The sequence below is a fragment of the Onychostruthus taczanowskii genome, unplaced genomic scaffold, assembly GCF_017590055.1.
Source record: "Onychostruthus taczanowskii isolate IOZ18803 unplaced genomic scaffold, ASM1759005v1 scaffold23, whole genome shotgun sequence".
NCBI lineage: Eukaryota > Metazoa > Chordata > Aves > Passeriformes > Passeridae > Onychostruthus > Onychostruthus taczanowskii.
The window spans coordinates 2,298,923-2,314,229 of record NW_024499573.1 but is presented as its reverse complement, the minus strand read 5'-3'; the positions used below and the strand labels follow the sequence as shown (position 1 = coordinate 2,314,229).

The 15,307-nt window shown below is 36.1% G+C and overlaps 1 protein-coding gene across 2 annotated transcripts in view; it reads left to right on the top strand.

Annotated features, from left to right (window-relative positions):
- Nucleotides 1-15,307, top strand: part of PHTF2 (putative homeodomain transcription factor 2) — a 60,437-nt gene that overhangs the window by 33,979 nt on the left and 11,151 nt on the right. For both annotated transcript variants that reach the window (XM_041405293.1, XM_041405292.1), the window contains 6 exons: nucleotides 1,738-1,903; nucleotides 2,608-2,772; nucleotides 7,621-7,822; nucleotides 9,043-9,201; nucleotides 11,967-12,185; nucleotides 14,247-14,375. In XM_041405293.1, the coding sequence (XP_041261227.1) occupies nucleotides 1,738-1,903; nucleotides 2,608-2,772; nucleotides 7,621-7,822; nucleotides 9,043-9,201; nucleotides 11,967-12,185; nucleotides 14,247-14,375 (1,040 nt within the window). The remainder of the gene's footprint in view (nucleotides 1-1,737; nucleotides 1,904-2,607; nucleotides 2,773-7,620; nucleotides 7,823-9,042; nucleotides 9,202-11,966; nucleotides 12,186-14,246; nucleotides 14,376-15,307) is intronic.

The following is a 15,307-nucleotide window of genomic DNA, read 5'->3' as shown; positions in this document are numbered from 1 at the left end:
AGTAGAGTAGTGAATTTTAAAATTATTTCATGTAGGCCTACTCCTGAAAAACATTTCACATGGGAGTATGTGTTTATCCAAATTGTATGATAGGAGCTAAAATCAGCTCCTTCTTTACATTTTATACCTCATGGAGTTAAGTGTATGTGTGAGGAACTCAGATAAGCTCATTTAGAAAGAGATAACATCTTTTGCTATCTGTACCTATTTTATTGAATTTTAATAAGTTGAATTTCTCATTGATGCATGTGGTCTTTGAGCAACGTTATGCAGCAGAAATGTAGTTCACTTATAGTAATAAAGGATATTGCCATGCAAAACTTTTGTTCTTTAAGTTAGGAAAAAGAGGAGAAATTAGAAATAGTTTTTCCACAATCAAAAATAATTCCATTGTTTTGTATGTTCATCATGTTGCTAATACTGGTTACCTTGCTAAAGATTACTTAATGAAAAACAGATCAAACCTCTTTTAAGTGGAGAACATCACATCCAGGTTATCTTCTGTGTTAGTAGTTCCTTCATGGGATTTATTTTAGGTGTTTGAATGTGGCACACTTTGTATGTGGCTGCATTTTTTTCAGTCAATTTCAGTAGAGAACTGGTGACAGCTGTTGAACTTGTATTTTGTGCTAGAAATAGGTCCAAATTACGGGACTTTCACTTCTCAGCAGTACACAAACAAAACCAAGTTGTCATGGGATGTGTGGATGTTAGGCGCAGAGAATTATTTCCCAGTTCTGTTTCTGAATTGTTTCTTGGAGTTTCTGTGGGTTTTTTTGTTTGTTTGTTTTGTTTTGTTGTTGTTTTTTTTTTTTTTGTCTTGTTAGTTTCTCTCAGCTGAGTTATGCATCACAGCTCTTCAAGGCAGAGCAAGGACAGAGTAAGCAGAGAGGAGAGGGGTTGCCTTTTCCTCCTGCTTCATGCTTGCTGGATGCGTTCAGGTTGACCTGGAGCCTGTAAAGGTGTTGCTGAGTGTTTGGGCTTTGGGTGCAGGAGCCTGGCTGTTGGCTGTATATGAAAAGTGGCTATAGGGTTACTAAACTAACAGTTGGCCATGGAATTGGAAGCTGGCCCTTTTTCCAACCACAAGTGCTAGTTGAAGCCCTGGTCACTTCATAGTTGAAGTAGCTACCCCATAGTTTACATGGTTTGTCTTTTGATCTTTCTTCACTGCTAAAAAAGATGCACAGAAGTATATATAGAACATTTATAGGGTTGTACTTATGCAAGCCTGCCCTTCCATGTGGGCAATTCTGTCCCTTGGCTGGGACATGGAGTTGAAATGCATTCTGCTGTGTAAGGAATTTCTAGTCTCAAGTCTCGTCAAACTCACTGGATTGTGCTTTGTTGTAACACACGATACAGAATTAAATTTATTTGGGCTGCTTTAAGGATGATATTTACTTTTTGGTTTTGTCTCCTACTGATGTTTCACCATATTTGAAGTGGTTTCATGACAGATAAAACTTTCCAAATTATTTCATTCAGCCATTTTTTGAGCAATACCTGTGACATCACAAGTGTGAAAGAAAAGATGGGTACTAAGAAAGTAGTCAGCTGTTTAGACCCTAATTGCTGCTGTTTTTCAGCAAAATAGTAATTTTGTTCTCTCAGAATTACATGACTTGGCTTAAAATGCAGGTAAAGGTCTGCATTTGACTGGTTTGTTTTTGACAAAAGCCATCTGAGTTGGCCATTTCAGACATTAAACTCAACTTCATTTCCCTTCTTTTTCAGTTGCTGCTGTAGTGCTATTCTATACAGCCCAAAGCCCACATAATATACCTCTGACTGAAGTCATTGGGCCAATATGGCTCATGTTGCTGCTTGGGACTGTGCACTGTCAGATTGTTTCAACACGAACTCCTAAGCCACCTCCCAGCACAGGGGGTAAAAGAAGAAGGTATAGTCTGTGTTAAAGTGCTTTAGTTAAAGATTTATATAGCCTGTGTTTAGTATTTTCATTGAGGATTGTTAAACTACTATAGAGAATATGCATGAAAAAAAATGTAGGGGTTTACAGTCTGTGCATTGCTAGAGATGAGAAATTGGTCCTCTGTTTTCATTTGAAACTTCAAAATTGTGCTTAATTGGTGCTCTTTAACTTTTATGCATTGACTAATTTAAGCATAGTTTTATTTGAATTTTAATGCATCAAATCTGACATTTTGTCTCAAAACCAGTTATCTGAAGAGTGGTGGAGTGACAGTGTTTATATTACTTCAAGTTTAGTTTTATAAATCTGGCTAATAATCTGTGGCAATTGTATGTGAAAAGAGATACTCTTGGAAATGTAGGATTTAATTCAAGCACTCCACTGACTGTGGTTTGCTGCAGTGAATTGTCCCATTAAAATTGGAAACACTGCAGCAGTGACTTTTGTAGGTCTAAGCTTCTGATGATGAAATAAAATGTGTGTTGTGTTTAAGTATATAATGAATGTATCATGTTTTTCATTAATGAGTTTATTAAATAGATATGACAAAGCTTTAGCAAAATACTTTGAAATCTTGCTTGTTTTTGCATGCTTAAACTGCTGAACACATTATAGAACTAGCAGATTGCACTTACAAAACTACCTTCCCATTTTAATCTCTTCTGATGAAGGAAATTAAGGAAAGCAGCACATTTGGAAGTACATAGGGAAGGAGATGGCTCTAGTACCACAGATAACACACAGGAGGGAACAGTGCAGAGCTACGGTACAAGCACCTCTTGCAGTATTGGCGCTGTCTTCAGAGATATCTGGCATGCTGCTTTCTTTTTATCAGGGTTTGTATTTATTCAAGGCTACATAAGTGTTAGAGATGCACTATCCCTTTTCTAATTAAGTAAATATTGATGTAATGATTAAACTTCTGTTGATCTAGTTTTTGCTCTTAATAGCAAACTCATCTGAGTATTTGAAAATGTACTAATGTGTTGTTTCTTGACTTTTGCAAATGCTCATGCAATAATGTTGAAAAAATATTGAATTGTCATAGAATAATTTGGGTTGGAAGGGACTTTAAAGATCATCTAGTTCTCCCCCCCTTGCATAGGCAGGGGCAACTTCCACTAGACCAGGTTGTTCACTGTGGCCTTGAACACTCCAGGGGCGGGGCAGCCGCAGCTTCTCTGGCCAACCTGTTCTACTTTCACCACCTCCTCACTTAATAATTTCTAATACTGAAAACTAAACCTGCCATTTTTCCATTTGAAACCATTGCCCCTTGTCCTGTCAGTACCTGCTCCTGTAAAAAGTCCTTCTCCAGCTCTGGAAGATGCTTAATGGTCTCCCTGGAGCCTCTTCTCCAGGATGAACAACCCCAATTCTCTCAGCTGTCTTCACAGGAGAGGTGCTCCAGCCCTCTGATCATCTTCTTGTCCCTCCTCTGAACTTGTTCCCACAGTGCCATGTCCTTCTCATGTTGGGGGCCCCAGAGCTTAGCATGGTGCTCCAAGTGGGATCTCATGAGAGCAGAGTACAGAATTAACTTTTAGTTAAATTATATTTTGTTGTTTTACTACACCATGTAGGCTATCAGGAAAAAAACCAACTTCGTTTCTCAGTTTTAATCCAGTGAGAAAAATTCAACTGTTTAATTTTACTTTATTACATTACCTCCTTGTTACTCCAGGAGAATGCTTATTCAGCTTTGTCACTGTCATGAAATGACACATTTTGTCTTCAGGATTCAAATAAACACTGATTGGGCTGTTAAAAAAAGTTTTTCAAAAACCCATTCTATAGCTCTATGTGCAAGACATGCTATGCGTGCAATATTTTGAGTGCTATGAATCAACATTTTTTAATAAGTGAAAATATACTCAATAAAAAGTATTAAATTGAGAAAAGGGATAATGCGAGTTATTACATAGATGTTTTGTTGTGCATGCTGCATTGTAAATACAGCAACACTAACGTGTCTGTCATACTTGTGATCCGTGCTCTAAACCACTGGTAAAACCTATGTTACCTTCTGGGAGGATCTGCTTGAAACCTTGGACAAGTTTTGGAAATGTTTAAAGGTGTTGTAAGAGGAGAGTTCATTTGACTTTCTCCTGTGTGGGTTAAGCTGTCTGATAAACTGTTGGTCATATGATAGGCACCAGGGCTGTTCTTTGGGTCTGTGGGTATTACTCTCTGGTATGCTTCAAGTGTAATGTTGTAAACTTTTTGATGTTTTGTTTTCCCTTCATTGAAGATACTGTTCTGCAGTAAGAAGAGTGTTGGAAGATTTTTTTCTCCTTGCCTTTCCTGCTGTGGGGCTCAGAGTATTTTCAGTTGAGAAGGGCTATGTGGAACTTATCCTAAAGACTTGTTTAAACCATTTAATGAGAGGTAGTGTGTGTATATATATAGATGTTAAGCCTCCACAATGACTACTTGGTATACCGAGTATCTTCAAAGGAAAAAGAACAGAGTGACTGAGAGTGCTGTAAGCAGCCCTTAGTCCTTTGTTACCACTTCAGTTGCAGAGGCACAGTTTTTTGTATGTCTAGAGCCATACAACCTTGTCTGGATGAAAAATAACCTTTTTTTTTTTTCCCCCAGGGGAACATGCAGTTCAGTTTCTTCATGTAATTTTTTTCATGGTAATACAAACAGTTTTGTCAGCACAATGGGAGTGGGGCTGGGAATGAGGAAGCAAGAGCACAGTGTGCAGTACATTGACTACTTGGTGAGGCTCCTTAAAGAAAATCTTACGAAATCTCAGTGCAAGGAAGCTTCACTGCTACACTTGTCCTGTTTCTTAAGACATACTTGGAAGCTCTTTAGATAATCACATTAAAAGGTCTGATATAGAATGTCTGATTAGTTATTTTCAGCAGTTTTTCACTTACACAAATCTTTGGCATAGTTTCCTGGAATTTTAAGTATAGGTCATAAATACGTGATTTCAAATTAACCTCAGAAATTACATTCTCTGTGTTAGGGCAGCATCCTGTGTACCTACACCATTTGCCTGTGCTCAGATCATTGGTGAACTGGAACTGTGTATTCAATAAATATCCTTTCTATTGGCAGAACTCAGTCTGACTTAAAAACTAGAATTCTAAACTTTATTCCAGCACAGGGACAATTTAGAAAATACTCTTGATAAGTTTTACTTGAAAACAAGGCAGTATCCAAGCAGGTGATTTGTTCAGAATGTAATGCTGATTTGGGAATTTGTTCTGCATGTGTTCTTACTCCAGTGGAAATCACGTAACTTCTCTAAAAGTTTTGCAGTAGTAACAGAGAGGAGAGTTTTTCTGATGAACCCCAATGAAAATACATTGAAAGAATACTTGAGACTGCACATCCACACTGTTCCAGAAGCTTTCTTTTACTTTTCCTTACTATTTTTTCTGGATAATACATGAATAAGACTGAAAGTAATTCTTGATTTAGTTTTTGTTTATATTCAAGCTTTCTAAGGCATTGTATTTATCTCTGGTGTTCTTTGCTTTACTCTAAATAGTTGTAGTTGTAGCCTTAAATTGTAAAAGTTGATTAAGGATGTATGTATATATATGGTAATTCTAGGAAACCATACATTTTTGTCAGCTAGGGATATAGTGTTTGTTACTGTGGGGTTTTTTGTTTTGTTTTTCTTTTAAATATGCACAAAAGCCTAACTTTAAGCCCAAGTGTATGCTTTTCTGGCTCGAGGCTTACACTTAAATTTGGGGAGTCTTACAAAAAGAAAACTGGTTTCTCTGTTAGAAGCAAATAAAGACTTCAGTCAAGCTCCCTGATATTTAGAATGAGCCTTAGTTGATACCAGACCAGTAGCTTTGGTCTTGTGATTTTAGCACTCAAACATTGCTTGAGTAGGGAAATCCCATCTGAAAAAGTTGTGCATGCATGCCCAGTTCAGTTCCTATTCAACTGTTTGAGGCTACTTCTTCTAGCTTTAAAGTTTTGTATAAAATGTATAAAAACTTCTCAAATCAAACTTGGGAAGAGCTATCACATTAATTTGCTCATACAGATTAGTGACTTGTGGAGGAAGTGTTTCTGACTGGAGGTGTGTGTGTGATGAGTACTGCATTTACTTCTGCACTGTTTGAAAGAAAATTTAAAAAAAATGCTGGAGGATTATTTAATGAATTACAGATTAGTTTATCTGGATTCCTCTTTATTGCAGATAATTTAATTTTAGTGCTACTTCCTCTGTACTAACCACTGACCTTACTATTTTGCAATGAGTTGCCACTGAAAGTCCCTTTGCTTTAAAATAATTATGTTCACTTTTTTTCCTAGTTAGGGTGACAAAATTAAATTAAAGATGGGAAAGGAGGATTAAACACCTTAGTAACATTTTCTTTTCTCTGCATCCCTTTTGTCTGCATCCCTTTATTCCATTTTTTCTGCATACCATTATTTTGTGAGCTGAATTGGTCCTATTTGGATTTTTTTCCCTATTTTATCCAGCTGTCCCTAGCCATTTTTTGCTTTCAGGACTCCCCTTCATGTGTGGGATACCTTATCTTGGAAGGAATGTGAGGCGCCTCTCCAAATTCTCCCAATTTGTTTGATGTACATATTAAAGAGGAATTTAATCTTCTGCTGTGTAATCCAAGCCCTCACAGAATGCCTCAGTCCTTAAAGAGAAAGGCAGTGCATATTCCCTCACAGGAGCACCAGATCAATTGAGCAGATTCTTGATAGTTCCTGACCTGTGCCCAGTGTTCTACTTGAAATAAAAATAATACATTTCAGAAGCATTATTTATAGCACTTTCCTCTTGTTTTCTCTCCCCCATTTTCCCACCAAGCATTCTGAGAATCTAAAAAACCAAACTTTTATTTACTTTGACAATAGAGAAGCTTAAGAGAAGACTAAAAGTCCCTGTCAGTAAGGTAGCAAATTGCTGTTCCTCTTCATTCCTTCACCCATTGCACTTTCTAGTTTGGGAGTGTAATCATCCAAGCGTTTGCTTTGAGAGAGGCTTCTTCTTGCAGGAGGTAGTCTTGCTGATACATTTATTGTCTAGGAGAGGGTTTTGATTTTAGAGGATGTCACGGGAGACTATTCAGTGAGGGATTTGTCCTTTAAAAAACAGCTTAATTGGTATGGTTGTAAGAGATACGGAAAAATGTTGCCTGGGGTGTTACTGGATAATGCAGAAAAGAGTAGATCCCCTTCTGTTTAGTAGGGTTGTCAGTAAGCAGAGTATATTCAAAACAACATCAAATATCAATGTGCAGAGTACTAAACAGCATGTTTGTTTGCAGCTTCAGGAAATTGCATGCTTGCTTTGAATTAATAATTATTAAAGCAACTTCTAGCATACCTCTTTTATTTGTTAAGATTGAATAGAGGGATTTCACTTATGAGGCTTGTGGTTCTTCTATTAGTGAAGCTGCTGTGAAGTTTTATTTTTAAAACAGGTTTCCTTTTCTTTCAGTAGCTAATGATATACATTTCTTTCACACACTGACAGTTTATAACAATTTTAGGAGAGGATAATGGGTATGATTTGAGCATTAAATAGTTACAAATATGGCATCAAAATCAAATATTAATATTGTTAGTTTGTGGACATCTTAGTAAAGCTAAAACATTGGTTGATAGGAATAAGCAGGATTTAGACTGGGAAGTAATTAAGAGAATAATTAATTTAATACATGTATTTGTTTTAAATATAGATCTAAGAAAGCAAAAAACTCAATAGATAAATCCACTGAAACTGATAATGGCTACGTGTCCCTTGATGGGAAAAAGCCAGGTAAAGGCAGTGAAGAAGGTGTGCAGGGCCATGAACGTCGGTGTGAAGTGATTAGGCCGGAAGAGACAGGGTGGAGCCCTTCCACAGTGAGAGATGCCCTGAGCAACCACAGTCACCACAAAGTAAGTGTGTTTGTTGCTCTTTGTGATGCCTTTGATGCATTTCTATGTAATTTATTGTTAAAAATATTTTAAAAATGAAATTAGGCTTAGGGTCCTGGAGCCAAAAATTATAGTGAGTTGTCTTACTTCATCATAAGATGATGAACCCCAATGAATGGCCTTTCCTTTTTCGTACAGGAGGAACCTTAATGGTGTTTAAACATTTTTTGGTATTCTTTATTTCAATGCACAAGTTTGTGTGCTGTCCTTATCTGTGGGTATTTCCTGACCAGGTAAATGTTCTGTGCCTTCTCTGAGAGCCTGAGCGTCTATGGTCTGTCTCTGTGATAAAATGGAACAGATTTTGGATTACTGACAATTTGTAATTTTAAGGACATTCTGAGCATTTCTTTGCCTGTGAATTGTTTTCCTTTTTTTTTTTTTTTTGGTTTTTTTTTTTTTTTCTTTGATTTTTTTTTTTTTTTTTTTTTTTTTTTTTTTTTTTTTTTTTTGGTTTGGTTTTGGGTTTTTTTGGGTTTTTTTTTTTGGGTTTTTTTTTTTTGTTTTTAATTGATCTGTGTGAAAGATGAGGAAAGCAGAATTTTGCTCCAAGTGAAATAGGCAGGACTCTCTATAGTGAGTAACAGGAATGACAGGGAATAATAGAATCATTACAGAATTATATGAAGTGATCATGGAAGAAAGTAGATCTTTTAGTTTGTCTGGATCTTATTATCTCCTGGATATCCTCTATTCAAAGTAACACACGTTAGTGACCTCAGTATTCAACATACATCCTCCAAGCCTTCATCCTTGTAAGAGATGGTAAATGTTGACTTTGTACTGAATATGTTGATAATTCAGTGTTATACTGTTACTTTTGACTGGTTGGTTGGTTTGGACTTTTTGGCTTGGTTTGTTCTCTTTTCAGATGTGGATGCAATTTTTCTAAGCCTATCTTTTCATGTTCAGTTTACGAAAAATCATACTTAAAACAAGAGCATCATAATATTTCTTGAAGCTTATGTGAACTAGGCCTTCCTTTGAAAAAATGTTTTGATGTTACAATTTCTATTCCATAATTCCTGTTCTGCCAATTTTGATTCTTGAAAATGCATTAATATCCGGTTTAACTGAGCATAGATACCAAAGTTGTAGAAAGAAATTTGATTTAACTAGTTGAGAACAAGACTTAGTAAATATGACTCTTTGTCTTACTAATACTGTATTTCTTGCACTAGGATACTCACAGGACTGTGACAAATTTATCAGATGAAGTTTCTAGTGAGGAAGGGCCTGAGACTGGCTATTCTTTACGCCGCAATGCAGAACGCACTTCTAGCGACTGTACACTTCGGAACAGGAAATCTCACCATTACAAGAAACACTACCCTCTGGAGGTATGTTCATTTCTGTTGCTTCTTGCCTTTAAATTCTTAAAACAACTTGACTTCTTATTGAGTAAGGTATATAGAGCAAGCAGCTTGCATGTGCTTGGTTGCTGGCAGGAGTTAAGCTATGACATTTCTATAAATGGGTTTTTTTTCCCCTATATTATGTTTTAGGAGTCTGTAAATTGGAAGTCATGCTAGTGAGGAACAGGAATTTTTTTCTTTGTTTTTGTTTAATGACAGTGTTTTTTTGAGCTTCATCCTATTTTTCAGTTTGTTATAAGGAGACTACAATATGTTTGGTAGATTTTGCATCGGGTTATGGTAACTCTGTTGCTGTCCTGTGACACCAGTTATCTCCTCTGGAAATTTGCTTTGTTACAGAAACACTAGTAATTGGGAATATGCAAATTTCCAGTATGGTTCTGCTCCTGTTTTTCTCCATTTAGTATTTTGGATTCACTTGCTTTCTTGTGGAGAAGTCTGATTGACTCTGAATTTTCATTTCCTCTTATTCATTGAAACAATAATATAAAATCTTGTCATGTAAATGAGAATTGTTAATGTATAAAAAATACCAAAATTTTAAGAGACTTGATGGCATTACAGCTTATGATAGGGGATTTCACAGACTTCATGTGAGCAGAATTCTGAATTGTAAGGACTCAGACATTGAAAGAGAATGGGATATCTTAGTGTGGTTTTGTTTATTTATTCATTATTTGAAAAATTACAGTTTTGCTAATGGTATGCAACTTCACAGATATGGAACACTTTTTAAAAGCTGTATTGCTATTTTTTCCTCTAAGGCTGAGCAAAGAAAGCAAAGAGTAAAATCAGCACTGACAAAAGTTCACTGACAGTTGGGCTTGACAGGCACAGCTTTATAAGTAAACTCTCTACCTGATACAGGAAAAGTGTATTGGAAGTGTTCAGATGCTGCTTGCTCTGATCACAACTGCAAGGCCTTGAAGTTGATGCTTTACATAAAAAAACATTATTAAAGAAGCTATTCTTTCACTCATTTCTCACAGACTTTGGCTAGAAGGATCCAGAATGTTAATTAATCTCAGCATTTAGTGCCTTTTGCATGTGTGGTTTGTGATAATGGCTCTGTTTGTTTCATGTTACAGAAGATGTCCCTTCACTGTGTGCTTGTGCAGCCTGAGTGCTTCACAGGAGGAAGCACAAAAGCACCATTACAATTGATTTCTTTTTTTTTTTCAGCTTAGATATACTTTTCTCTAGTGTAGAGTGCTTCAGAGCTGGGGAAGACTTTGTAGATACCTTCAGAAACTAGAGACAAAGTGTAATCCATGTTTAGCTGTGGCAGTACTATTGTACACTTACTCCCAGTTCACTGATCTGACTGATGCAATGAAAGAGGAAGCTTTTCTTTCTTGCTCCCAACTCGCCTCCCCCACACCATTACAAAGAAAATGTAACAATAGTTTTCAAATCAGTGAAAGCTTTCTTTGTATTAAAAAAAAATTAGTGAAGTCAGTGGATATACTCTCAAATTCTGTCCTGCATTTTCTTTATCTTCATGTTTATGTGTCTACTTAATTGTTGTTTGAGCAAGCTATTTTTCATGTTCTTACTTTATTAACTGTTAGCCTTGGTGGTACTCAGTACTGATTGCCTTCTGTAAATATTTTCTTTTTTGCTTTAAAGAAAATATTTCAGACTCTTTCTGCATTGATGTTATCCCTCTCTTTGTAAGAGGTACAGAAAGAGTTCAGACCAAATTTTTCCTGAACATTTACAAAATGGTTTGCATAAAATACATTAAGCATGGTTTTCAGAAAGAATGAAGACCATTTCTTCAGATAGTAATGGAATATGAATCATGGTAAGTTAGTATGTCTGCTGAAACAGTGCTTAACTTTTTTTTCAGTGTAAAAAATTGTGTGTTCTCAAGAGAAATTTGTAGAAATAAACTTGGTGTTAAGAGGGAGTGGAAATTGTCAGAGGATGACAGTGAGTAGGCTGATACTGCTTTTAATACTATACCCCTGTTTTGCTGGAAATGGATTCTATTTATTGTAGAAAGTAGTTTAAACTCTACATTGTTTTTCTGAAGACAGCAGTAGATTGTTTAATTTGTATGCATTGGAAAGTTTGAATGTCCCAGACTTCAGATTTTTCTTTCTTTATGCAAGAGCTAGGTAAAACTGGAGTTCACAAAGGCATACTTGTTTGTCAAGTGCAGTTTGTTTAAAATAATTACATTTTTATGTCTAATTGTGCACATTACATATAAACCTGGCATTAGCTATGTGCACCCTTGCTCTTTTTCCCCCTCTATACCTGATGCATTACTGTGTTCAAGTTCACTCTGTCTTTGAGAAGGTATGTTAGTAGTAACAGTCTGACTTTAGGGGACTTAAAGGGTCAATTCCTCAGAAGCTGGAGATACAGCTGGAGTCTGTGGCTTGATAATTGCTGTTAATTCTAAACTAATGAGCTCAAAAAATCTGTGAAGCAGTTATTTCCTTTTAATAACGAGTATGATTTGATTCTACCTTATGTGACCCCCTCCCCAAAAAGAAAGGGCCATGTTTGCTTGCTTTTTGGTACCGTATCTTAAAATGTGCAACCTAAGGATTTGTATGTTTATTGCAAGTGTTTCTTTCTGATGACAAGGATAATGGATTAGAACCTAAAAATCCAGATAAACAGGGATTCCCTAATCTGAACTTTAGAACATCTCTGCCAGCAAATGATGCAGAGTAAAACAGCAGCATTAATTCCAGTGGATGCTTGGCTTTCAGGATACACCTAAATCAGGTACCAGCTGCAGTTCCCGGTGCTCAAGCTCCAGACAAGACTCAGAGAGTACAAGGCCAGAGTCAGAGACAGAAGATGTGCTGTGGGAGGACCTGCTGCACTGTGCTGAGTGCCACTCGTCCTGTACCAGCGAGACAGACGTGGAAAGCCCCCAGGTGAACCCGTGTGTGAAGAAGGAATTCAGAGATGACCCATTTCATCAGGTTGGTATCCAACAATTCTGGTTTTTTACACTACACACAGGGTCAGTGTTACCTATCATATGTCACAGAAAGCCTGGGAGAAAAACCTTATATTAGATGGAAGTAACAAAGCCAAAGTGATTTGATAGAATTAAAACATGTAAGTCTTGTTTTCTGCTACTCAGTCATTAATTTTTCTAAAGAAGAGTGTATGAAAATATATCAAAATAACCTATAGAATATTTGAGTGTTTGAATCTTAATTCTAATTTAGGGCAAGTACTGATTGATTTAAGTTTCCTCTGTGGTAGGTGGTTCTGTTTGGGTATTTATTTTTCTGTTTTGAATTTTTTTCCTTTTTTTGTGTTTGTTTGTTTTGTTTAATTTTATGTTGTTTGGGTTTTAGTTGGTTTTCCCCCCGTTTTGTTTTTCCACTAGTGGAATTGCTTTTATAAGCACTTATCAGACAACTTTCTGTTTGCTTATTTGGAAATGTATATATAAGAAAAGCACACAGAACGATAACATATGCTGTATGTATATGTGTATGTATATGATATCATGGGTGTATTATACGTGCCTAAGTTCTATTTGGTTACAAATTTTTTACCTTAAAGTTAATAATAGCAATTTGGATTATTTCATGTAGTATTTCTATTTTTATTTTTAGTTCTTCCTGCTTGCATTCAATAAAGCACTAAACCTTGCAGTAGTGAGTTGAATTACAGTACATATATTGACTTAAGGATTATATTGATTTGACCACTTGAGAATTTTTCTGTTTGATTACAGATTGTAAATTTTTGAGTTTCAGCTCCTGGTGTTGATACTCCCTCTAGAGGGAGAGCTTGGAAAACACTTGGAAAAAGCTTGGTTACGAAAAACCTGCAAGGAATATTTACACTATTTTAGTATTATTATTATATATTATTATTATATTATTATATATATTACTAGAATTATATTATTAATATAGTAATATTATTATATTATTATATATATTAGTATAGTTATAAACACTTTCTTCTTCACCCAGTGGAAATAAGGGAGGTAACTGAGTACTCAGCAGATTACAAATATTTCAGATCAATACTTAAAAAGCAAGCAATAAAATTAAAATAAAGCTTTACTTTCAATCAGTGGTAATTAAAATCTAGAAATAAAGCGTGCCCTTGCCCCTGCCAGCACCACCACTTCCAGCAGTGTGATGCACATAGTGCCAGGTGACTAAAGCTGAAAGCAATTTTAATCTCCTGAATGGAAGAGGAGGGAGACAGGGCTGAGGAAAATCAAGAAATGGCCACAGCAGTACATGTCATCTCAACATTTTTTCTATATCCTTTAGTTCTCACGTGGCTCTGTGGTTTGAAAGAAAGGTCCCTGAGCCCTAAGTGCATTCAGAAGATTAACTTGGGATTGCTTGGCTCTAGGAGCTGCCTGTATTGATTAGACACCTACTGCTCTCTGAGTCTGGCCAGATACAGTGTGCACAGCTGGGCCTTTATGCATAACAAGGATTATGAAGTGTACAGATATCAGTAAGAGCAAATAAAAAAACGTGCTTCCCTTAGGGTTAACCTGAGAAGAGTGCTTTTCAGAATGTTAGGGCTGAATAAAATAAATTCATTAAATGTGTCAGAATAAAAATCACTCATAAGTAGAACTTTGTTTTCGCATATCTCTCTTCTTTGATATATTTGAGTGAAAAAGAAGCCAATAAATCCTTAATCTCATTTACTCATCCCTATTAGAAAATGGAGTATAGAGGAAAGATTTCTGTTCTCACAGCTATTTCTTAGAAAAGAAGGGGAGGATTTTGAGGAATGAGGTTAACTTATAGCAGAAGTAAATGCTATATAGCAATATTTGTGTCAGTCTAAAGTGTTTTGGTTTGTTTTACTGGTGGTTTTTTTGTTTGTTTGGGTTTTTTATGTAGTTGGTTTTTTTGTTGTTGTTGTTGCTTTTTTGGTTTGTTTTCTTTTTTTTTTAGGGGATGGGGTTTGTTAGTATATTGCTGACAAAGACATATTGACATGAAAATAGATTGTTATTTCTGATGGAAGATATTCTTTGTCTTTCTCAGAGTCATTTGCCTTGGATCCACAGTTTGAATCCAGGACTAGAAAAAATAAGTGCAATTGTATGGGAGGGTAATGACTGCAAGAAAGCAGATATGTCTGTACTTGAAATCAGTGGTATGATAATGAACAGAGTGAGTATTTGTTTTACTTTATGCAAATATTGTATTTAGGAGTGTAAGCACTACCAAGCTTGGTTTATGGTGTTTTGGTTTTTTTTTTTTGGTTGGTTGGTTGGTTTTTTTGGTGTTTTTTTGGTTGGTTAGTTGTGGGTTTTTTAATTTGTTTGTTTTGTTGTTCATATTATTAAGTCTCCTGTTATTCACATTGTTGTTCTATGGCTTACATCACACTGATTACTTGTTACTGCTAGATTAAAGAGCTACCAGATCTCCAGTGTTAGGACAATAAAAGGTGTTTGCATCGTTAAGTACTTGCTCACATAGCCAACCTCAGTTTTATTGATACATGTTGTGAATAATCAAGTTTATCTCCTTGATTTCAATGAACAAGTAATTTATTGGGCTAGGAATACACAGATCTGAGTATCTGGATGCTAAAGTTAGGATTGGAAAAGAAAGCTTTCCTCTTTAGGAAGCAAACCTCTAAGAGGATGAGTAGGATGTTGTCACTAGTCCTCCCTCCTGTTTCCTAGTACTCCTCTTGAGGAAACAGTTTGAAATGCATTTAACTGATGTGCTCTTTTTAAAATAGACAACATGAGTATTTTGTAGAGTTGCTCATAAAACCAAGCATAGCCAAAGAAAACTCTCACTAGTTCTGACAAGTTGATACTCACTCTCTCCCACTTGTTAAAAAGCAGCTTGTTCACAAACCTAGTTCTGTTCTCTTCCTGACTCAACGACTTTACACGTTTGGATGGAAGACACAGCAGAGACAAACTCAGCAAGCCATAGCCAGCAGAACAGAACTCCAGACCTGTCTGCACTGTGTACACTTCGATTCTACTAAAAAGGATACAACCTAAACCAAATAGAAATAGGAGCAACATACAGGATCTAAGCAGCCCAGTCTGATTGGCCCCCTTGGCTAATTCAGCATTCAG